The following is a 25530-nucleotide window of genomic DNA, read 5'->3' as shown; positions in this document are numbered from 1 at the left end:
ATGATAACGGCCTGATATTGAGACTATTTCTAATGTTTTGTGAACATTATAAAAAACAGATAACATTGAATGAACGTTCTATTAATGTTACTGGAAGAACGTTTGTTCATACGTTGAGAGAAACTTCTTTGCTGGGTATACAATATGTATATTATTTATAAAGTAATATAGTATGTAGTTTAGTTGAAGCAAGTCTTCCTAATATAAAAGCACTTCTATAGAGAAAACAAGCATTTGGTCACTTTTAAGACTTTAAATGGATCCTTAAAATAATTGTAAACACTGTTATTACACACTTCCACCAACTATACAGTCTCACATAATCATCATAAATATATTCATACTGTGAGCTGATCAGTTAAAGTGTGATTTAGTTCAAATACCACATAATTCACTATCATATTCTCTTCTGATGTCGGCCTCTGAAAGTGAAATATTTCAGTGAGTGTATGATGGAGCTCATATGATCAACAGTAAACACTCACACTGACCTGATATAAACACACATATGATCAACAGTAAACACTCACACTGACCTGATATAAACACACATATGATCAACAGTAAACACTCACACTGACCTGATATAAACACACATATGATCAACAGTAAACACTCACACTGACCTGATATAAACACATATGTGATCAACAGTAAACACTCACACTGACCTGATATAAACACACATGTGATCGACAGTAAACACTCACACTGACCTGATATAAACACACATATGATCAACAGTAAACACACACACTGACCTGATATAAACACACATGTGATCGACAGTAAACACTCACACTGACCTGATATAAACACACATATGATCAACAGTAAACACACACACTGACCTGATATAAACACACATATGATCAACAGTAAACACACACACTGACCTGATATAAACACATGTGATCAACAGTAAACACACACACTGACCTGATATAAACACACATGTGATCGACAGTAAACACTCACACTGACCTGATATAAACACACATGTGATCAACAGTAAACACTCACACTGACCTGATATAAACACACATGTGATCGACAGTAAACACTCACACTGACCTGATATAAACACACATATGATCAACAGTAAACACACACACTGACCTGATATAAACACATGTGATCAACAGTAAACACACACACTGACCTGATATAAACACACATGTGATCGACAGTAAACACTCACACTGACCTGATATAAACACACATGTGATCAACAGTAAACACTCACACTGACCTGATATAAACACACATATGATCAACAGTAAACACTCACACTGACCTGATATAAACACACATGTGATCAACAGTAAACACACACACTGACCTGATATAAACACACATGTGATCGACAGTAAACACTCACACTGACCTGATATAAACACACATATGATCAACAGTAAACACACACACTGACCTGATATAAACACACATGTGATCGACAGTAAACACTCACACTGACCTGATATAAACACACATGTGATCGACAGTAAACACTCACACTGACCTGATATAAACACACATGTGATCGACAGTAAACACTCACACTGACCTGATATAAACACACATGTGATTGATGTGATGATTATGAGAGGCTGAACTACAATACACAACATTATTCAACATTATTCAACATTATTCACTGGGTTCCAGCTGAGGCTGATTCATGTCAAATAATAATCTTTCCATAGATTGGGACCTGGGAATTACTTTATCTTCATCTTTAGGTGGAGGATGTATTTCTGAACAACCTGTGAGCTCTGATGAGGAGCAGAACAACAAAACATCCGTCAGAAACTGAATAATATCGTGTCATGAATCTGTCAATCTGTACCTTTAACTTTAATTGTATGAAGGATCAATAATTCAACATGTTTTACACTCATCATAATAAAGTTCACATGTATATTATGTAGAGGATATGTGGGATAATTGTTCATTTCTGTCCATTGTTGCATAGACACAAACTGTGAAGTTTTCATCACAAACAAAACTTGTGCACTTTTCCACTGTTAATGCTCATAAGAAGAGAAATGTCAATCATACAGCATCATAGAGAGCATGTTATTACACTATGGGCCCTATCTTGCACCCAGCGCAATTGACTTTGTACACCGACGCATGTATCATTCCTATTTTGCACCCGCGCAAAGCGCGCTTTTCCCTCCACAGAAGCACGTCGCTAAACTAGGGAATGAACTTGCGCTCCCTGGGCGGTTCAGCGCAAAGAGGAGGCGTGTTCCGGCGCAAACGTTCCTTCATGCTATTTTGATGGTTTAGAAAACAATTGCGCCACTAACCAGGAAAAAATAGTTTAAAGTCAGTGGCGCGTTGCGCATGTTATTCATATGCTATTTTAAGGGCGCATGCTTGGCCATAATCAATGTAGCGTGTGCACAACGCTCATACACTTTGATCATATTATACACCAAATCATATTATAACGATAGATAGATAGATAGATAGATAGATAGATAGATAGATAGATAGATGGATAGATGGATAGATAGACAATTTATTATAAAAGCATACATCTAGCTTACACATTTACCCAAATTATCATACGCCTGTTTAACCGAAGTTAATTTGGGTGGGTTTCTCCATTTCAATGTCACTTCTCTCTTTTACGGCCGTGACGAGAGCGTTGCTCTCCTTGGCTGTGAACCGCTCCTGGCGCGCGTCTGGCAAATCCGCCGTTACAATAGCAATCCGCTATGGAAAAAGCGCGTCTGCTCTTAAAGGGAATGTAAGATGACGCTCTGATTGGTTTATTTCACGTTACGCCCAAACCACACCTATGAGTAATGAAGCTACTTCAGACCAACACATTTTAGATTTGCGTCGGGCGCAAAAGTCATTTATCCAGCCGGTATAATAGCAACAGCGCCGAGACCCGCCCACAAAGTTACTTGCGCTTTGCGCTTGACACTTGCGTTTCAGATCGTTAAAATAGGGCCCTATATGTGTTAATCAGTCAGAGCAACTCAACAATAACACAATTATGAAGAATAAAACTCATGAAACAGTAAAAATGCAATATGATTTTGAGAAGTCGCCATAAAAACTCAGTTCAATAAAGAAATGTTCTAAGAATGTTTTACTGACGTTCCCATTAAGATATGAAACATTAAAAACATTAAGAGAACGTTCAATATTATCATTCTTCAAACATTATGGGAAAGTTACTTATGATTGTTGGATATTCTGAAACAAGTAGCAAAAATAGAAACAGAAATTTACAAACGTTAGATGAACATCTAACCAAAACGTTTCAGAATAAAAGCTCCAGTAATGATATATAAATAATGTTTTAGTTCTGATGTTCTGAGGACATTATTAAACACCAGATAACTCTGAACAAATGTGTAATGTTACTGGAGGAACGTTTGATCTTAACTTTGAGAGAATCTTTCCAGAACGTTCCCTGTTAGTATAAAATACTGGTTAAAACTTTGATCATAAACTGACACTTGACTGCTGTTCCTCTGTGGGGTTTAATCGTGTAACAGATATTAATAATGACAGAAAATAATACAATATACATTCAGTTTAAGAGCAGAATTCACTGAAGAATTACTAATATAAAATCACTGCTATAGAGAAAACAAGAGTTTGTCTTCAGTGACGACAGTTTGAAGACCATAAACAGATCATAACTACAGTTTCACATAATCATCATAAATATATTAATACTGTGAGCTGATCAGTTAAAGTGTGAGATCATTCAAACTTACTACCATATAATTCACTATATTCTCTTCTAATGTCGACCTCTTAAAATAAAATATTTCATTACACAAATGAGTTTATAATAAACAACTTGATATCGAGCCATCAGTGCATGTTATTATAAAGAAGCACAATGTTTATCTCATAATCTTTCATCATAAAGTAATAACTTGATAACCTGAAACAACTTTTCTTTTCTGTTTACTGTAATGCATAAACATGCTTGGAAACTCTTTATGTCGATATCGGTTTATCAGTTATTAGAGTATTAATAAATCCTCTGGTTAATATCAGCTGACTCTTTATTTTGATGCTCCTCAACAGACTATAACTTTGCAACTACATGTAAACTTATTATATACGAACTATAACTCTATTATTCTACTAATACTGAGAGTTAGTTCACATGTACATTTATTTCTGTCCTCTATTCATGTTCTCGCTCTAGTTTTTGGGGAAGTTATATTGAAATTACTCACAGAACCTTTAATTAAACCATTGAAACACAAGGAAGGGAAACAATTCTCACAAAATAAGAATATTAAGTGCAAACTTGATTTAATAAATGTAAGCAAAAGACAGGATTATATTATTTGCATATTATTACATATTTGCATATGAATGTATAGAGGAAAACACAAACTCCATCATAACCTTTGACAGAGAAAGATTAATATTACACTTCAACCCTCAGTATGAATATATTTATAATGGATTATGTGTTTTATCACTGTTTAATACTGGAACATGATTTAAGATTCCTCTCTGAATTCAGTGTGACTTTAATGCATTTACATGTTAAGAGCTCATATTTAACTCTAGATTCAGTCCTGGATATTCTTATATATTTCTCTTCAGAGAGACCTGACACTGTGAGACGATGTGGAGATTATGATTGTTTGCCTTAGATCTGTCTATCAGTGCCTTTATAAATGTGTGTAATGCAAAACCACTGATGGAGAAAACAAGCATTTGTGGACTTTAGACTCAGAAGAGAAACTGACCTGGTAAAATTAACCATTTAAAAGACTCATCACTCATCGCAGATGACGGTGAGAAGCCTGAAATGAAAAGGTCAGTTAGTTTAAGATTATAAATAAATGCTTTTAATAATTTTATACTGTATACTAGTGTAATGCATACGTCCATTGGATGCTGTCTCTGCTGCTGTAATTTCATCCTCATGTTTAATGCCGAAACCAAGTGTGTGATCATCCTCCAGTGTCTTGAGATCATAGTTGTCAAGTTTAGAGTTTTTAACTGTGAAGAAAAAGTGAACACAATAATCAAAAGTATTTTACACTCATCATAATAAAGTTTCAAGTTATATTGCCACAAAATGTAAAAAAAAGGCCTGATGTGTGTAAACGCTGTAAACATGTTATTATAAAAATGTTTAATTAAAAACCACTGATAGAGAAAACAACCATTTGTGGAATTGTGAAACTGACCTGTCGACTCGTGAACAGGAGAAGAGTCTCTCGGGCGTTTCCCTCTAATGGAGACTGAAATGAAAAGGTCAGTTAGTTTAAGACTATAAATAAATGCTTTTAATAATGTCAAATACTAGTGTAAATAATGCATACTTCTACAGCGCACTGCGATAATATGATCCTCATGTTTAATGCCGTAGAAACCCAGTGTGCGATTCTTCTTTAGTGTGTTGAAGCGGCAGCGAAGAATAGTGTCTTCAACTGTGAAGAAACATACTCAGTTACTAACGTAACCTCGGTTCTCTCTAGAAGAGGTTCTCTCGTACTGCGTAAGTTGCTTACGCTACGGGTAAAGTCATCTTTTCTCAAGATATTGAAGCCAAAAATGATCATTAATTCGGTATTTGTCAACGCGTTGCAGCAGCCAGCAGACCTAGATCAGGCTTACTAGCGCGCTCATTGGCTGCCCTGCGGCAACTGCATCAGCCTATTGCCGAGCCCTGCATGACGTCAAAGCCCGCCAGAATGGGTGTGGCTTAGCATATATAAGGACAGCTCGGGGGCTGCTTACCTGGTTTTCAATACTCGTTCCCTCTTCTAGAGAGAACCGAGGTTACGTTAGTAACCCAGTACGTTCTCTTACGAGAGATTCTCTCGTATTGCGTAAGTTGCTTATGCTACAGGAACCCCTTGTCAACGCCGTGCGCGCCAGCATCAACCACATATAGTCCCAAGGGCGCACCCGGGGAACACAGATCAGTGGGAATAAGACGGCCAAGGTTACGTTAGTAACCCAGTACGTTCTCTTACGAGAGGTTCTCTCGTATTGCGTAAGTTGCTTATGCTACAGGAACCCCTTGTCAACGCCGTGCGCGCCAGCATCAACCACATATAGTCCCAAGGGCGCACCCGGGGAACACAGATCAGTGGGAATAAGACGGCCAACCTGAGTGGGCCAGTACATGTACATAAGCACACAGTATCAAGTGGCAAAGAATACAGAGTGGCACAGCCAGTCCATACTGACACGTGGATAACTATCCTCACAGTGTAGTTCAGCCAGGGGAACTAAAATTAGCGTGAGAGTAGCCTGCGCGTGATCGAACCTGAGCAGAACGTACTCGCCACTTAGACTGACAGAAGTCTAGCCTGCAGGGCGGAAACTTCTAGGTTGTAGAACCTAACAAATGTAGAGGGGGAGGCCCAGCCTGCCGCCGTACAAATGTCGTGAATAGAAATCCCACTGAACCAAGCCCACGAAGAGGCTATGCCTCTGGTGGAATGAGCCCTCACGCCTAAAGGGCACTGCAGGTTTTTAGACACATATGCTGCCGCGATAGCATCAACAATCCACCGGGACAGACTCTGTTTCAAGGTGGCAAGACCCTTAGTGCGTCCATCGAACGGAACGAAGAGCTGCTCTGAGCGCCTGAAGGCGGCGGAGCGCGTGATGTAAATCCTCAGCGCTCTGACAGGGCAGAGGAGGTTAACATCGACTTGGCTACCGGAGCCTGGCAGGGCCGATAACGTAATAACCTGCGCTCTGAAAAGACATAACCATGTCGCAGCTTGAGGATGACTTTAGAGTCATTAGGTCCGAACTCGAGACACGCGGCATTAACAGATAACGCGTGCAAGTCACCCACGCGCTTAACTGATGACAGGGCTATCAGAAAAGCAGTTTGAGCGAAAGGTATTTCAGATCCACGGTCTGTAAAGGTTCAAAAGGATGTGCTTTCATGGCCTCAGAAAGATCCCAAATAGGAACCGACGGGGGGCGCGGGGGATTCATCCTCCTGGCTCCTCTAAGGAAGCGGATGACGAATTAATTCCTTCCTATTGCCTGGCCGCGCATCGACTCAGAGAAAGCCACAATGGCCGCAACGTAAACTTTGAGCGTGGAAGGGGACCTGCCCTTTTCCAGCAGCTCTTGAAGGAAAACAAGTACCCCGGAGACCCCACAGGTTTGTGGGTCCATGTCTTTCCCCGCGCACCAGCTAGTAAACACAGACCATTTTGAGGTGCAAGGACCATTCTCCCGGGGGAACATTGTCCCTGGACAGTCTGTCTGGACCATCGTTCAGGCGTCCAGGCACATGCGTGGCACTCAGCGAGAGCAGGGAGTGCTGGGCCCAAACGAGGAGGCGTTCCGCCAGAGCACTGAGATTTCTGGATCTGACACCACCCTGGCGGTTCACGTAGGCTACCACTGACATATTGTCCGTGCAGACCAGCACGTGGTAGCCCCGTAGGTGTGGGAGGATGTGCCTCAGCACATTCTCGACCGCCATCATCTCCAGACAGTTTATGTGAAGGCATTTCTCCTGGTCTGACCACTGGCCAAACACCGGTTTCAGCCAATCGTAATTCAATATTCGCATGCCCTGACTTCTGAGGGGAGCGAGAGCCGCGTCCATTCACTTCGTAAATGTACGGGGTGCTAGGGACAGGCCAAATGGGAGGACGGTGTATTGATATACCTGACCGTCGAAGGCGAATCTCAAGAATGGCCTGTGACGGGGTATTATCTGAATCTGAAAATATGCGTCTTTCAGATTGAGAGATATAAACCAGTCCCTCGGGCGAATTTGCGCGAGGATCTGTCTGGTCATAATCATTTTGAACGGTCGCCTCATGAGAGCTTTGTTGAGGTTCTTTGGAACGAGGAAATAGTGGCTGTAGAAGCCTGACTCGCTCTGAGAAGGTGGTACTGGTTCTACAGCCCCTTATCATAGCAATTTCACTATTTCTGCGCAAAGTAGGTGTGCTGCTTGATTCACTTTCGTTTCGGTCCGGGCTCGGAAGCGCGGAGGGTGGCGAGCGAATTGCAGCGAATAGCCTTGCTTCACTGTATTTAGCACCCACTCTGACACTGCCGGGATAGCCTCCCACGCCTCTGCATGCATGGCTAGGGGTAGAATGGTCTCTTGGTCCCGATCGCCGCACAGTGTGGGCTCGTGAACCTGAGTCTGAGGCATTGGCTCAGTGAGCGCGCTCTCGGTGCTTGTGTACAGCGGCGTGCTGAGAACGGCGGCTGGCCAGTTTGCATGTAACGTCCCGGTCAGCTTGGATGGGGAACGCTTCATGGGAAAAAGCTTATGGCGCATGTGTAGCGCTGGGCGTGGTGTGTTTGTCAGTAAGCGTGAGTGATCGCGAGCAGCTACGTACAGGTCTTATGACATAGCCGTGTGTGTCAGCTTTATATTTTCTGTTCCCCGGGAAAAAGGTGTAACAGAGCGGGCACATTTCTTACATTTAACACTCAAGCAGCATACGCCAGCTTTATGAGAGTGGGCTCTGCATGAGTGAATGACACCGGGGGAACCGTGCTTATGTGTAGGGGTGAACACTGGGAAGCGGGCACATTTCTCTGGGTCGCCGTGAAAACGGCGTTTGTGTGCAGGTGAGCGGGTTGTGCGACGCGCTCGTTGGCTGCAGAATACACATCTGCAGTCGCCTTTTCTAAGGGAACTGACAGAGCGAGATGTTTTGATGGCGGTCCGGCCGCAGCGGGACTCAACCACCATTTCCTCCTTGATGCTAGGAGGACTTCGCTGGCTCAGGTGTCAGCGCAATCCTAGGCCTGAGGGAGGCGGCCTGCTGCGGCTCGACAAGCACGATCTCTGGCGAGCGCCCTGGTGTCGTTGCAGAGGAGGAGGCTGTGAAGACTGCTGAGTCGAACTACGGGCAGGCGGCTGCTTCTGAGAGCGACCTGCGGTAGAGCTCGAGTGTCGAGGTAAAAAGAGCTTCATGGCCTGAGTGGTCTTTTGTACCTCAGAGAAACGGTCCACAATCCCACTCACGGCTGGGCCAAAGAGGCCAGACGGAGAGAGTGGGGCGTTGAGAAACACAGCCCGCTCAGCTTCCCTCATGTCCGTGAGTGCCTCTCTGTAACGGTGAGCGAGGCCATGCATCGTCCAATGGCCTGGGCCGCGGACTTCGTGGCGCGAAGGGAAAGGTCCATCGCGCTCCTTAAATCCATCACGATGGACTGATCCGTGCCTTTCTCGTCCCATTCACGGAGGAGATCGGCCTGAAGGATCTGGAGCACGGCCATCGAGTGCAGGGCGGAAGCAGCTTGTCCCGCGGCGGTGAAGGCGCAGCCAATGAAAGCTGCAGTCGAGGAGATAGAGGAGTGAAGTCTTGCGGAGAATGGAGGGTTCCACGATTTAGTGAGCTCATTGTGGAGCTCTGGCAGGAAGGGTGCTGATCTGGACGTGGGCGCTTGGCGGCGGCCAGGCAGGAAATACCCGTCGAGTCTGTTGGGCGCGGGCTCTTGAGGCGGGGACCACTCGAGGCCGAGTTGCCCGACTGCCTTGGTGAGGAGGCGAATAAGCTCAGCCTCCACGCTGGCCCGAGACCCAGCGGACTCCTGGAGCGAAGGGGAGGGGTCTGGGTTGGAACCAGACCAGACCTCGCTTCCTGACGCCAAGAGAGAACAGCTGTCATCAATGGCGTCTTCTTCCGCTTTATCTCCCGAGGCGTCAACAGTGAGGGCAGCAGCCGGCATCTGTGCATCCGTGAGGGAGCGCGGAGAAGGGTAAAGCGAGGCTCAAGGGGACAGTTCCGGCGAGCGCTCGTGTGCCATGTCAGGCTCCGGTAGCCTCTGGGAGCGACGCTTCTTGCAGCGTGGTCCGGCGGAGGCGGGCGGAGGTGCATCTTCCTACCCCGCGGAAAGGGCGAGGGCTGCGTGGTCTCGGTCAAGCAGAGAGCGCAGATGACATGGCGGTCTCCGTCGCTGAGCGGGCCTCGGCAAGAGCCACAGGAAATACGAGGCATTTGTAATGTAAAATGCCTCACGCTCTTTTAGAGAAGTGTGTGTGTCGCGGCGGCGAGCACACACAGGTAGAAAAGGATATGACGCCGGATAGCATAGCAGGCACGGATGGCTGAAGGTGGCAAGGATCGTCCGGCTTCTTCAAGCGCTGTCCTAGGCGTGCTTTGTTGCTTGAGTCGACGGCGTCGGCTTCTCTCAGGAGATCCAGCGATGCGGAGAGCTTTGCTGAAGAGATGAAAACCAGGTAAGCAGCCCCCGAGCCCGTCCTTACATGGGTGATTCTCCAACTATGGTACTTTTTCTGTCCTCGACAGATATTAAAAAAACTAAAAAACATTTCCACTTTTTTTTTTTTCACACTTACTACATGTGTAGGGGAACCTATAAATAAAAAAAATCATTGTTTTTTGCCGCTATTTTGCCGCTGTCCCTGGGCCAGACTTTGGGTCTTCAACCTTATCTCACTTAAAATCTAATACTGATATAATTTTAAATTCAAACAGAAAGTATGCATTATAACCCAATTCATTCAAATCTAATAAAAAAAAATTATATTTCTTTTCAATTTGACATATTTTAAACATGTTGAACACTTGTCCCTTGGGTTCACTGTCATTTCCACACCTCTGCATTAAATGCAATCCCAGGCTCAGTGTTCTAGATTTGTATAATCAGTAACCATAGTAACTGACACTCCAGAGGAAACCACATGGCTGAATGAAAGAATGGTCCCAGCAGAGGTTAATAAATTGGAGATATATCAAGGTAAATATGAGAAATACTGCGAGTATGTTTATTGTATGTCATTTCTGAACCGCTCATAATTCATTCCGACGGAAACATTTCTGGATTTTTACAATTTCATCAGGTGATATTTCAGATTATTTAATGCTAACTCTAAAACTGAGATATTAGAGGGAAAGGGGGGAAATGTCATTTCCACAACCGTCTTTTCCACATCTGTCTCCATGGAAGTGATAAAGACAGGTTGGCTTGGCAAGGGCATTGTCTGTGCTTAAAAGCAAAGTAGTTTGCCTATAGTACTAAAAATATAGTGTAAACACATAAACTTTACATATAATGTCATAGAGAATGTTTTAAATTGAGATATTTTATTGTTTACAATCCAATCCAATCCGCTTTATTTATATAGCACAATTTAAATAAACACAAGGTTTCCAAAGTGCTGTACACCACAACAATAAAAGACACAATAAGATAAAAAGATAAACAAAATAAGATAAAAGTAATAGAATAAGACAGAACAACATGAAATTATATAAGTAAAATCAAATCAAATAAATAAATAAAATGCACTGCCCACACAACACATTTAAATCACATTAATCACGATTACCTGGTGTTAAAAGCCAGAGTAAAAAGATGGGTTTTAAGCAGAGATTTAAAATGAAACATTGTCTGATGTGTAGTGGCAATAGATTCCATAGTTTTGGAGCTGCAACAGCAAAAGCTCTTTCTCCTCTGAGTTTTAGCCTAGTTCTAGGCACTGTCAGGAGCAGCTGGTCAGCTGACCTGAGAGAGCGGCTGGGAATGTAGGGGTGCAGCAACTCGGCGAGATACGGTGGGGCAAGGCCATTCAAGGCTTTAAAAGCAAATAAGAGTAGTTTAAATTGAATCCTAAAATGAACAGGCAGCCAGTGGAGTGAAGCTAAAATAGGTGAAATGTGCTCATACTTTCTTGTGCCAGTTAAAAGACGAGCAGCAGCATTTTGAACCAGTTGCAGACGGGCAATGGAGGACCCATTAACCCCCAAATAAAGTGCATTGCAGTAGTCCAGCCGAGTGGTCACAAAGGCGTGAATTACTGTCTCAAAGTGCTGTCTCTGAAGGACTGGTTTAATTTTTGCCAGCTGCCTTAACTGGAAAAAGCTGGACTTCACTACGGCTTTAATCTAGTTGTCAAACTTAAGGTCAGTGTCCACCTTTAACCCTAGATTAGTAATAATTTGCTTGTGATACTGTGCTAAGGAACCCAGATCAACCAACGGGGTCACAGAAGTGCCACTACCACTAAAGACCATGACTTCTGTCTTTTTTTCATTAAAATTAAAAAAATTAAGAGACATCCAGGCCTTAATGTCATGTAAACACGCTAGCAATGGCTTAACACAGTAGGAGTCTGACTTTCTAAGAGGGACATAGATCTGACTGTCATCTGCATAGCAATGAAAATAAATACCATGCTTCCTGAAAATTGAACCAATTTACAACTAAATCTGACATAGTCTCTCTGTTGTTCTTTAAGATGGCACCCAAAACATCAGCAGAGAAGTCCAGACTATTCAGGGAAAGACTAAAATCTGATCCAATTAAATATGCTGAGTTCCTAAGGAAAGACAGAGATCATTTATAATTCTACTACAGGTTTTATATCTGAAATGTTATTTTCACCATAACCCGCCTTTCCCTTGTCATTTCCACAACCACAAATATTTTTTGGTAAAACATTAAAAAAAATTAAAAAAGTTAAGGTAATGATGGTGGTGGTGTTGATTATTTAGCAGTTAAGGGTAAAGTATATGAATATGAGTTGAAAAATATCAGATTTGAAAATGTCAGAAATATGAATGAAAGGTTTCAGTGGCTTAGTGTTCAGCGTTCAGCGTTTTTTTGGTGTTAACTTTGTAAAATCTTAACAGTTGCATTTCAGAGAAATAAATCAATTTACAATTTGGAAAGATGCAAGTGTGATGTGTAACCCAATATATTTATAACTACAAATATTTCAACATTTTTGGTTGAAAACACATGTTTTTGTTCGGTTGTGGAAATGACTATTTATTTTGCGATGTCTGGAAAAAATGTAAAAAAATACATATTATTTCATAAAAATCAGCACAGCCAACTTTAGGGCAGGTATCTAGGCATACTGGGGAAACAAATTATGCCAGTAATATTTTAATTAAAAATGTTTCATTTTCTGAAAATGTCCAGGTCCAAAAAGTACCATAGTTGGAGAATCACCCTCATACGCTAAGCCACACCCATTCTGGTGGGCTTTGACGCATGAGGACGCGCCCTCATTGGGCGTGACGTCACGCGGGGCTCGGCGATAGGCTGCTGCAGTTGCCGCAGGGCAGCCAATGAGCGCGCTAGTAAACCTGCTCTAGGTCTGCTAGCTGCTGCAACGCGTTGACAATAAATACAAAATTAAGGATAATTTTTGGCTTCAATATCTCGAGAAAAGATGACTTTACCCGTAGCGTAAGCAACTTATGCAATACGAGAGAACCTCTTGTAAGAGAACATGAGGAACAGCGAACACACACACACACACACACACACACACAATATCAGAGAGCGATGTTTCCCTCATTAATATGTGCTTTCTGAATTATGTTATTTATTTGCTAACTTCTCAATCTCAGGCTTCCCCATTAATAAGAGCTGAATCTACATTCAAATACAGATTTTCTGTGTTAACATCACAATCTACTTCACATATGTCAGCTAATGTACACAGAAGACTGAAGTGTTGGACTTACGTTGGTCTTCAGGAATGAGTTTTCTCTTTAACTCCTGCACTGTGGTGTTCCTGAATTCCTCTTCTGAATTCGCCACAGAAACTGTTCTTCTCTCCAGTCCGTGTCTCATATCTGTAAAGTAGATCTGGAAACTCATGTTGAATGTGCTCGAACTTTAACTATATTCCCTCAGGATCTAGTAGTAACTGCACTGATGCACACAGTGATGATAGTTTCACTTCCTCTGTAAAACTCTCGTATTATCCTGTAAAGTCACTGTCCACTGTTTCAGAGTCCTTCCTCTTTTAAAGCCCGTTAAATAACTACAAGTGTATAATAACCGTTAATAACTATAATTCTAAAAAAAAATAACTATAGCTATAAAGAGAACTATAACATAACTTTACTTCCACATCAACAAACGATATAACGGTATACTTTTTCTAAGATGGCGCGCTGCGGTTTCAAATCACACACACACACTTGCTGAACATGTTCTCACACCAGGTCATCTAGAGGAGTTTGTAGTTTCTCCATGAACAGATTTGAAGAAATGAGGAAATTGCATTACTAGTGTTCACCAATGCATGAGTCCTTTCTCCAGTTAAAGTTCACTGTGTCTGAATCAGGAGAGGAATATCTCAGATGAATCACTGTCCACAAGCCAGAACATTCTAGAGAAATATGTGGTGGATTTCCATGTGAAAAGACTTTGAGTGGAAGAAGCATTATAATGAGAACAAAGATAAAGCCCTCGCGTATAATGCATTATAAAGTATTTTTAACGCAGTAATTATGCCTTGTAATGAACCTCATAATGCATTGTATGATCTCATGAATGATTGTAACTGTTATTATACATTATAATACTTATTGAATACACCTTTAGAAAGTATAATGCATTACAGTTTTTCTCAATTGTTTACACACAAATACTGGTACTTGAGACACAATATGTAACTCACCCTGAACCAGTTCTGCTGAACTACACAATTCCTGCTTTTCTCACACAAATCTCTTGTTTTCACAAGGAACACACTGCCATTGAAATATGCACTGACTCATCACATGGGCAAACACCGCACACCACTTTACTATTAGCAATCAGAGCTTTAGCATAAAAGACTGAAACAAAAGAGTTAATGTTCATAAGAAGAGAAATGTCAGTCATACAGCATCATAGAGAGCATGTTATTACACTATATGTGTTAATCAGTCAGAGAAACTCAACAATAACACAATTATGAAGAATAAAACAACAGTCAAATTGCAAACAAACCAAAGTTTTGACCAGCATTCAGTAAATCACATGTACAGTAAATCACATGTACAGTAAAGCACATGTACAGTAAAGCATATGATGATAACGGCCTGATTTACAGTCGCCATTAAAACTCAGTTCAACAAAGAAATAAGAATGTTTTACTGACGTTTCTATTAAGATATTGTTGGGTGAAATATGCAATTGATTCTATTATGACTCATATAAACAGTCTTATATTGACTATAACAATGCTTGTATGTAAAGGAAAACACTGTATACGGGTTTTATAAGAAACCTTAATATATGGAAACAATGTAAGAGGTTTTTATAAGAAACCCCTGAACGTGGTTTATGTAAAGAGTTTTATAAGAAACCCTTTATTTTTATAATAATGACACTGAGACATGTTTATTTGAAATTGTTTATTTGATTTATAATAATGACACTGAGACTTGTTTTTATAAACATGTTTATTAAGAAATTGTCATTAAGAAAAGACACCACAACTGTTGTTTGTAAAGTCATTTATTGAGAGAAAATGATTTATAAAAAAGAGACACTGCTATTGGTGAAGTAAAGTCATTTATTGAGAAAATGGTTTATATAGAAAAACAAACCACACTGAATGTTGTAAACATTTATTAAGCATATGGCAGAGTAGAGAGACATTGAAAATGTATTAGAAAGAGCTTTACCAAAGAAAGAAGAAAAATGCAATCATTACCGTCTATGTGTTGCGGACGAGACACAGAAGATACAGCGATGAAGAAAAGGTCCAGAAGAAGGAGGACGGAGAGACAAAGGCTTTATAACTAAGTCCTAGGGGGTTTCCAGGAGAGGGTGACCAATGAACAAGTTTTAGGGAGTTTCCAGGAGGAGATTTCTGAAGATGTCCAAAAGTTGATGGACTTTAAAAGAGCTGGAATGACATGTCCAGTCAGACGCTGATTCACCAAGGACGGCCTCTCCGGTGTTAGATGCCTTGCCATTGCGCCTCCTGAAGATGAAAGCTTGTAAATTATTTGGTTTGGATTTGCTTTTATTTTTATTTTATATATTAGTACCTTTCATGTAAACTAGTTAACCTATATTTAATAAATAAAAAAAAATACATATAATTGAAATTAAGAAGCTCGCCTGCCTTAAGTCTCTGTTTTACAAAATATTGAGCTGAACTAAACCACAGAGCAGTCTTTCGACTCAATTGTAAGTATGGGAATTTATATACTTATTGTTTAGAACGAATTCGACTGACTTTACCTAACCTGAGAATAAACAAAATAAGGTAGAAGGTGTTTGAACCATAAAACAATATGAACATATTATTTATGAATGTTTGTAGAACTTTTCTTATGTGAAGGTCAGCAAAACATTAAGAGCACAATCCATATTATGAATGTTGAATATTCTGAAACAAGTAGCAACATTTTACAAACGTTAAACGTCCAACTAAAACGTTTCAGAACAAAAAAGCTCCATGAATGATGTATAAATAATGTTTTTGTGCTGATGTTCTGAGAACATTATTAAACACCAGGGGCCGGTTGCACCAGCGGTGTGTAAGTTATAACTTAGCCTAGTTTTGACGTAAATGGACACTAAGTTACGACTTACGCACTTCTAAATATTTTTGCGTTGCACCATTAAACTTAGTTGAAGCGTAACTCTACGTATAAACTAAATATTTACGGCAGCCTCCGATCAGGAGTAACTGAACTGCATCAATAAGCTCTTCTTTTACCTGACAGACTTCAGTTCTTTATATGATTATGCTGACATTTACACTCGCTTACATTTTAAGAGGGAGAACATTATGTGAAAAGATTACTTTGTTAGCGGCTATCTTTAACACAAACCCGTCCTAAACAGCAAATTAAACGTGTGCATGTTGTGCATGTCAAATATCAGTTATAATAAACGTAATTTCTTATGTTTTTTGTATCAATATTTATTTATTGATCCTTATTCATTTCAAATACAGTTTCTTATGCTATTCATCATCAATTATTGGAATCTTATTTTTACCGTTAGTAACGTGAGGCAAAAGAATGAAGGATAAACTGAAATTCACAGCATTTCAACAACATCTGCTCAGGTATTTGAAGGCTGCTATTGGATCATCGAGGCTAAACGTCATATTATGCGACTACGCATTACTTTACGGAGAGCTTACGACCTACTAGCTACGTTCTGCCTTACGAACAAATGGTGCAACAGAATAAAGTTCAGAGTTAGTTACAAACTAGCTAGTAGTTACTAAGCCTCTAGTGTGGACTTTACGTTCCAAATTTAAGAAAGAACTTACGAACGGCTGGTGCAACCCTACCCTGATAACCCTGAACAAATGTGTAATGTTACTGGAGGAACGTTTGATCATAACTTTGAGAGAATCTTTCCAGAACGTTCCCTGTTAGTATAAAATACTGGTTAAAACTTTGATCATAAACTGACACTTGACTGCTGTTCCTCTGTGGGGTTTAATCGTGTAACAGATATTAATAATGACAGAAAATAATACAATATACATTCAGTTTAAGAGCAGAATTCACTGAAGAATTACTAATATAAAATCACTGCTATAGAGAAAACAAGAGTTTGTCTTCAGTGACGACAGTTTGAAGACCATAAACAGATCATAACTACAGTTTCACATAATCATCATAAATATATTAATACTGTGAGCTGATCAGTTAAAGTGTGAGATCATTCAAACTTACTACCATATAATTCACTATATTCTCTTCTGATGTCGACCTCTTAAAATAAAATATTTCATTACACAAATGAGTTTATAATAAACGACTCATGGAAATATGAAAAATATAGTAAATGTTCCTCTTATAGATATCGAGCCATCAGTGCATGTTATTATAAAGAAGCACAATGTTTATCTTCATAATCTTTCATCATAAAGTAATAACTTGATAACCTGAAACAACTTTTCTTTTCTGTTTACTGTAATGCATAAAAATACTCGGAAACTCTTTATGTGGATATCAGTTTATCAGTTATTAGAGTATTAATAAACCCTCTGGTTAATATCAGCTGACTCTTTATTTTGATGCTCCTCAACAGACTATAACTTTGCAACTACATGTAAACTTATTATATATGAACTATAACTCTATTATTCTACTAATACTGAGAGTTAGTTCACATGTACATTTATTTCTGTCCTCTATTCATGTTCTCGCTCTAGTTTTTGGGGAAGTTATATTGAACTTACTCACAGAACCTTTAATTAAACCATTGAAACACAAGGAAGGAAACAATTCTCTCAAAATAAGAATATTAAGTGTCTGCTTGATTTAATAAATGTAAGCAAAAGAAATGATTATATTATTTGCATATGAATGTATAGAGGAAAACACAAACTCCATCATAAACTTTGACAGAGAAATATTAATATTACACTTCAACCCTCAGTATGAATATATTTATAATGGATTCTGTGTTTTATCACTGTTTAATACTGGAACATGATTTAAGATTCCTCTCTGAATTCAGTGTGACTTTAATGCATTTACATGTTAAGAGCTCATATTTAACTATAGATTCAGTCCTGGATATTCTTATATATTTCTCTTCAGAGAGACCTGACACTGTGAGACGATGTGGAGATTATGATTGTTTGCCTTAGATCTGTCTATCAGTGCCTTTATAAATGTGTGTAATGCAAAACCACTGATGGAGAAAACAAGCATTTGTGGACTTTAGACTCAGAAGAGAAACTGACCTGGTGACTCGTGAACAGGAGAAGATCCACCCTGGCGTCTCAACTCAAGAGAGCACACAGGGGAACCAAAAGAAAAACCCGGTAGGTAGATCGGTGAACCGGAGCCTGAAATGAAAAGCTCAGTTAGTTTAAGACTATAAATAAATGCTTTGATAATTTCATATACTAGTGTAATGTTTACATCTACTGAATACTGTCTCTGCTGAAGTAACTTCATCCTCATGTTTAATGCCGAAACCCAGTGTGTGATCATCCTCCAGTGTCTTGAGATCAGAGTTGTCAAGTTTAGAGTTTTTAACTGTGAAGAAACAGCGAACACAATAATCAAAAGTATTTTACACTCATCATAATAAAGTTTCAAGTTATATTGCCTCAAAATGAAGCACAAAACTCATAACAAAGAAAAAAAAGTCAACAAGAAAAGGCCTGATGTGTGTAAACGCTGTAAACATGTTATTATAAAAATGTTTAATGCAAAACCACTGATAGAGAAAACAAGCATTTGTGGGATTGTGAAACTGACCTGTCGACTCGTGAACAGGAGAAGAGTCTCTCGGGCGTTTCTCTCTAACGGAGACTGAAGTGAAAAGGTCAGTTAGTTTAAGACTATACATGCTTTTACAGTTTTTCTCGATTGCTTAAACACTATAACCAGGCTTTTGAACTAAAATTTCAAAACCATAATGCCATTTATCAAAAAGCACACCCATTCCCCTAAACTATAAACACTATTCCCTGTTTTGACACATGAGTCAGATTTGTTGAACTGTCACTGCAAAACTCTACACACAAATCCCTTAATTTCTCATTGCCTACAGCATGTTGTCATGTGTAAAGCACTAGCATTCAATATTGTTCACTCAAGTCAGCACAGCTTCAGCTCAGTTAGCACACAATTACACAGGTGGAAACACTAACAGTCAAAATTTAACACACATCAATCAGATCCTTCAATAGAGAGATAAAAGGGCCCGAATCAGTTTATTGAGTTTTGGAACAATGGATCCAGAAAGACATGAAGGAAGAGACCGAGGAGGGATAAGAAGGATGAGGAGGACGAAGGGAAAGGGCAAGAAGACAAGCAGTCTCAGATGAAAATCAAGCCACTCTTGCTGCACATGTCTTTGTCAATGGTTTGACTATGAGGGAGGCTGGGCCAAATGTTTACCGTCGCCTGGAGAACCTTCAGGGAGGAGTGTGGTGGCAAACAAAGTTCTATCACTGAATAAGAGACAAACATTTCCAATAGTCTTTGATGAGGTGTATTTTCTTGCAGAAAAGGCCAGCAGTCGTACAGTCACACAGAGTGACACAGAGTGTGACAGTGAAGGGAGGGCATCCTTCATCCTTTATAGTCTTGACTCCAGAATGTTATCTTTCTAGGCCAATGATGGTATTTCAACCATATGTGGAACATTCTTAGACGTGTTCATCATATTGTCTCCTTGAGTGGAGGCCCTCCTGTCACGACCCAACTCTCTTTACCATTCCAATACAATTCCATATTAGAATAAGGTTTGTGTGTGCTCTTTTACTGATGGTCACACACATCTTACTGTAGGTAAATATACATACCAAAAATTAGAAGAGAGAGTAAAAATTTATTTTTATTTTTTGTGTGTGAATAAAAATGTGCCAATGTATCCACTGGTTGTCTTTTGTGTTCATCGTGTGAAAGGTTTGAGAGGGGGGGAACCACAAGCAACATAACTTACCAGTTTTGGAAATGTTGTTTTGAATGTATTGCACCAGTGTGTTAGACTATGTTGTAGTGTGTGTGATTTTGAGGGCTTGTGTGTGATGTCTGAGGGCAAAGTTTGGTTTTTCAGCAAGAGTGAATGGTTTTGAGTGTAGAGCTTCATTTTGACATGAAAATAGGATGTTTGGGGAATTGGGTGAGACGTTATGGATTTGTGTTTAGAGTTTTGAGAATACGAGGCATAGTTTCAAGAAATGTGTTTAAGCAATCGAGAAAAAATGTAATAATGTCAAATACTAGTGTAAATAATGCATACGTATACGGCGCACTGCGATAATATGATCCTCATGTTTAATGCTGTAGAAACCCAGTGTGTGATCATCCTCCAGTGTCTTGAAGCGGCAGCAAAGAATAGTGTCTTCAACCGTGAAGAAACATGAGGAACAGAGAACACACACGCACGCACACACACACACACACACACACACACACACACACACACACACACACACACACACACACACACACACACACACACACACACACACACACACACACACACACACACACACACACACACACACACACACACACACACACACAATATCAGAGAGCAATGTTTTCCTCATTTATATGTGCTTTCTGAATTCTGTTATTTATTTGCTAACGTCTCAATCTCAGGCTTCTCAATTTATAGGAGTCTACATCTGAATGCAGATCTTTCTTTATTAACATCACAATCTCCTTCACATATGTTAGCTAATGTACACAGAAGACTGAAGTGTTGGACTTACGTTGGTCTTCAGGAATGAGTTTTCTCTTTAACTCCTGCACTGTGGTGTTCCTGAATTCCTCTTCTGAATTCGCCACAGAAACTGTTCTTCTCTCCAGTCCGTGTCTCATATCTGTAAAGCAGATCTGGAAACTCATGTTGAATGTGCTCGAACTTTAACTATATTCCCTCAGGATCTAGTAGTAACTGCACTGATGCACACAGTGATGATAGTTTCACTTTCTCTGTTTAAACTCGCCGGTGTGTGTGTGTGTGTGTGTGTCCAAACCCTCTTGTCTTTGTGGCGGTTCTGGGGGGGGGGGGGGGGGGGGGGCAGTGCCCCCGTGTCACCAAGCTTGGCCCCCCCTCTGGCCCCCCTAAATTTGGAATCGTAAAATCACACCAAACAACTGCGCTTTTTATCAGTAGCGGCGCCTTCATCTATAGGCTACACTGCAGCACGACGTGTATATTCACATCACATGTTAACGCAGAGGAACGGGACACTGCAGTTCACAAAAGTTCATTATTTGCATGTGCTTTAAAGCCTTGCCGGTTAAACATGTCATTCGCTGCTGATGCGCTGTGTGTGTGTGTGTGTGTGTGAGAGAGAGAGAGAGAGAGAGAGAGAGAGAGAGAGAGAGTGTGTGTGTGTGTGTGTGTGTGTGTGTGTGTGTGTGTGTGAGTGAGTGAGTGAGTGAGTGAGTGAGTGAGTGAGTGAGAGAGAGAGTGTCCAAACCCTCTTGTCTTTGAAGTGCTTTATTCTTGCACACACAGACATCAGAGTTTTCTGCTGTGAATGGAAACCTTGCCTCGACCGCTTCTAAGAAATGACAGGCAGGATGTCGAGACGTGTGACGTCTTCAGCTCATACATGACATTTGGAAACAGCACACAGTCATTTTCCACTAAACTACAGTATTGTCTGTTGTCATGCAAGCACATACATTACATGAAGTAAAAATGAATTGCCATAACACCTTCAAAACACTTGGTTCAGAATGTCTGTATCAGAAATGAGACCACTTTATATTCAGGACCAGTTCCGGTTCCTGAATTCTTTACAGAGTCGTTTCCTCGATCTCATCTGTGTTCCCAGACTTCGGGAGATCGTGTGGAGTTCTCTTCTTTCCAGTTACTGGTTGGCATCCACCCTGAATCATTCATATCACTCTTCCTCTATGCTGTATTTATATCCTGGTTGCCCGCCTGCTATACGTGGTGTTTTGAGTTTCATCTGTTCAACCTGCCTCCAATAAACTGTTTGCTTGCATTTGGATCTACGACTCTCATTCTGACAATTTCAGTCAGGCTTTAGAACTCAGCATAGTACAGAAACTGCCCTTCTCAAGGTGACTAATGATTTGCTTTTGTCGGCAGATTCTGGGAAATGTACAGCGTTAGTGCTGCTTGATCTTAGTGCAGCCTTCGACACAGTGGATCATGGGATTCTCCTCGATCATTTGAGTCAGTGGGTGGGTATTAGGGGGACTGTATTAGATTGGTTCGCTTCATATTTACAACCTTTGCTGTGGAAATGGGGAGTTCTATCTCCTCAGCCCGTCCGATTGTTTTTGGGGTTCCTCAAGGTTCGTGTCTCGGACCTGTCTTGTTTTCATTATATATGCTCCCTCTGGGTTTAATCTGTCAGAAACATGGCGTGGCATACCATTGTTAAGCAGACGACACCCAGCTGTATTTTCCATTGAAATCTGATGACAATTCTAAATGGTCAGTTTTGCTTGATTGTCTGGATGAGATAAAGGAGTGGATGGCATCAAGTTTCACTTTCAGTCAAACTGAAAGGCTTCTTGTCCTTTAAAGATATGGAAACTGTGATCCATGTATTTGTCTCGTCCAGACTGGATTATTGTAATTCGCTATATTTGGGGCTGTCAAAGAAGTCGCTTTCACATCTGCAGCTAGTGCAGAATGCAGCAGCCAGACTGCTGACTGGCACCAGGAAACGTTCCAGTATCTCTCCAGTGCTGGCCTCTTTGCACTGGCTCCCTGTGGAGTATAGGGTGCAATACAAGGTCCTCCTAATAGTCTTTAAAGGCTTACATGGGCTAGCCCCTGTATACATCTCTGGTCTATTACAGCATCATTGTGCCGCCAGACCACTAAGATCCTCACAAAGCTTGCTTTTAAAGGTTCCAAAATCTCGGTTGAAAACAAAGGGAGATCGAGCCTTTTCGGTGGCGGCACCGAGTCTTTGGAATAGTCTCCCAGTATATATCAAATCCTGCGACTCTTGTGAGGGTTTTAAATCTATGTTGAAGACTTATTTATTTTCTGCTGCTTTTAACTGTTCTTAGGTACATGTGGTGTTGAGTGTCTTGTTGTGTTGTTTGATGTTTGTGTAATGCTGTTGAAATGTTCAGTCTGTAAAGCACTTTGGTCAACTCGTGTTGTTTTTAAATGTGCTTTAGAAATAAATTATTGATTGATTGATTGATTGATTGATTGAAAAGACACGCTCGTGAAGTTACTAAACAAGCTGCGCGAGAATGAAACCTGATCGCCGAACCCGGAGGGGCGGGACGGCATATTGTCGGCCTTTTCAATAGCAGCCGCAACAGGAGATCATTAAAACGAGAAAAAAAAAGAAAAAAAAGTGATAAAAAAAAAAAAATTCATTACAGGCAGCTGGTTTAATGTAGGGAGCATGTCGAAACTCAACCGTACAAGAGATTCAGAGGGAATCAAGCCTGCACCAGGTTAAAGACTTTTCCCTCTACAGGGAAACACTGATCCACATTTTTCTGACATATTATAGACCAAATAACTAATTGATTAATCGAGAAAATATTCAACAGATTAATCGACTATGAAAATAATCCCAAATCCCTAATCATTATGTACAAGTGCATTGCATTGGAAGCCCTGGTTATAAGCCTTCCTCTCTATCTCTCTTAAATATTTTTGTTCTCTCTGTTTTGCCATTCAGTAAACTTTTAAGATTTCAACCATATTATTCCTTCTTGATTCTCTTTAACAAGAATTTAGATTAATGTATGAATTGAATAATGATTGTGTGACCTATGATGAGGGAACAACCAGTGATACCCTTAGTAGTACCATCAAATGATAGCCTATAGCGATGTCATCAGGATACACATACACCGTAGGCAGTGGCCCACCTTACCGGGTGACCACGTCGTGGTCCACCAGAATTTATAGTTTACCCACCTCTTTTTTTACCACTACACCACTGACCCTAACCTACCAGTTAACTTAGAGTCGACTACAGCCTACTAATAATCTAATGAGAGACATGTAGTTGCAAAGTTACTGATAGTTAGTTGAATGTCTAAAGTGGACTATCGAAATAAAGTGTTATCAGAAAGGCAGACAGACTCTTATTTAATGGTTCTGGAGTGTGTTTCCCGTATAACGCTGTAACTCGTGCTTCACTATCATAGTACGATCATCACTGAAGAAATCAACTATAGTCACGACTGTTTCCCGAAACCATATTATCGCAAATTGGTCGTTCAACCATTGGTTAATGATGTCACGCAGATGTTGGAGTAATAACTATTTTTAATGAATCTGTTTGAGATCGAATTCATGTTTTGTATAAATTACGATCATGTCATCTGAGGACTATTTCTCATTTTTCTCAGTTATTTTGCTTTATTTCCAGATTCACTCAAAGACTCGTTCTTACGCACTAGAGCTCGTTCACACATGCGCACTCTTCACACACGACGTTTAAAATCTCTTGACAAACTAATAGACGTAAATGACATTTGTATGCATGTCAACTTGCTTATTTGTCTCAAGATCAGGATTTATTGAGTCCACATATGTAAACTCTGCTTCTAACCACTGGTCGAGATCTAGAGCTGTCGTTACACACACACAACTCTGCGATGCTGTTTGCGAATGTTCGTTGGACGATGGTTTCAGGGAAAAAACGACTCGTTGAACTGCTGGTTTCTGAATCCTGCCGCGCGTACGACGAGTTGCTGGAGGTTGTCTTGAGCCTCCTCTGTGAGATGTCCTTTAGTGTAGAACGTATAAGCCTCCTATCACTTTCTAAAGTGTTCTTGCTGAGCCTCTGGTCTTAGAGCTCATTCCCCAGACAGCAACATAGTGTCGGCCCAGATCCGGCCCACATCTGGTACACATGAGCCGCGTTTCCACTGTCGGGCCAGGGCCGGGCCGTGCTAGTGCGTGCCAGGGCCAGTCGCGTTTCCACTGTCACTTCCGGGGCTTGATCGGGGCTTACTCGGGGCCAACGGCCAGGATTTCTGGCCCGTCGAATACCTTGGGCCAAAGCGGGCCAGCTCGGGCTAGAGGAGTGGTTACGAACAGAGGCGGAGTTCACCTGAGTCGGGAGACGGCAGCGCCGGATGATTCTGTCAGCATTAAAGACTTTTAAAATAATTTAACTCGCGTTCATGTTTGAATGCCTTGTGTTTGTGATGCAAAAGACTATGCGCGCTAACCATTACCATAGTAAACATAGTAAACGCTTGAAGATACGCATAGTAAAAAAACATAGTGAACGCTTGAAGAAATCAGACCAATCATAAAGGCTACCACAGTCATGTTTTTATTTTATCTGTCAGTAGCCTACGTCTCGTCTCTTTATACCGGACTATCATACAA

General features: G+C 40.7%; 2 protein-coding genes and 1 long non-coding RNA gene across 3 annotated transcripts in view; 1 reads left to right on the top strand and 2 right to left on the bottom strand.

The window, feature by feature from the left end:
* Nucleotides 1–25530, top strand: part of LOC309491307 — a 35002-nt gene that overhangs the window by 5330 nt on the left and 4142 nt on the right. The window lies entirely within an intron of this gene.
* On the bottom strand, nt 462–14081 carry LOC309491257 (uncharacterized protein). Its single transcript, XM_082160747.1, has 10 exons — nt 13461–14081; nt 5331–5438; nt 5196–5249; nt 4888–5004; nt 4749–4805; nt 1568–1775; nt 1163–1477; nt 940–1119; nt 762–851; nt 462–716 (listed from the first exon to the last, which is right to left on the bottom strand). Exons 1-6 carry the CDS (start codon nt 13594–13596, stop codon nt 1651–1653), a joined length of 597 nt encoding a protein of 198 aa, XP_082016873.1. The 5' UTR covers nt 13597–14081; the 3' UTR covers nt 462–716; nt 762–851; nt 940–1119; nt 1163–1477; nt 1568–1650.
* Nucleotides 15269–21231, bottom strand: LOC309491271 (uncharacterized protein). The gene is made up of 6 exons (XM_082160768.1): nt 20933–21231; nt 20455–20556; nt 18963–19016; nt 18621–18737; nt 18440–18544; nt 15269–15700 (listed from the first exon to the last, which is right to left on the bottom strand). The coding sequence occupies exons 1-6, from the start codon at nt 21066–21068 to the stop codon at nt 15516–15518; spliced, it is 699 nt and encodes a 232-aa protein (XP_082016894.1). The 5' UTR covers nt 21069–21231; the 3' UTR covers nt 15269–15515.

The sequence above is a fragment of the Leuciscus leuciscus genome, assembly GCF_965113295.1.
Source record: "Leuciscus leuciscus genome assembly, chromosome: 25".
NCBI lineage: Eukaryota > Metazoa > Chordata > Actinopteri > Cypriniformes > Leuciscidae > Leuciscus > Leuciscus leuciscus.
This window is presented reverse-complemented; position numbering and strand designations above follow the sequence as displayed.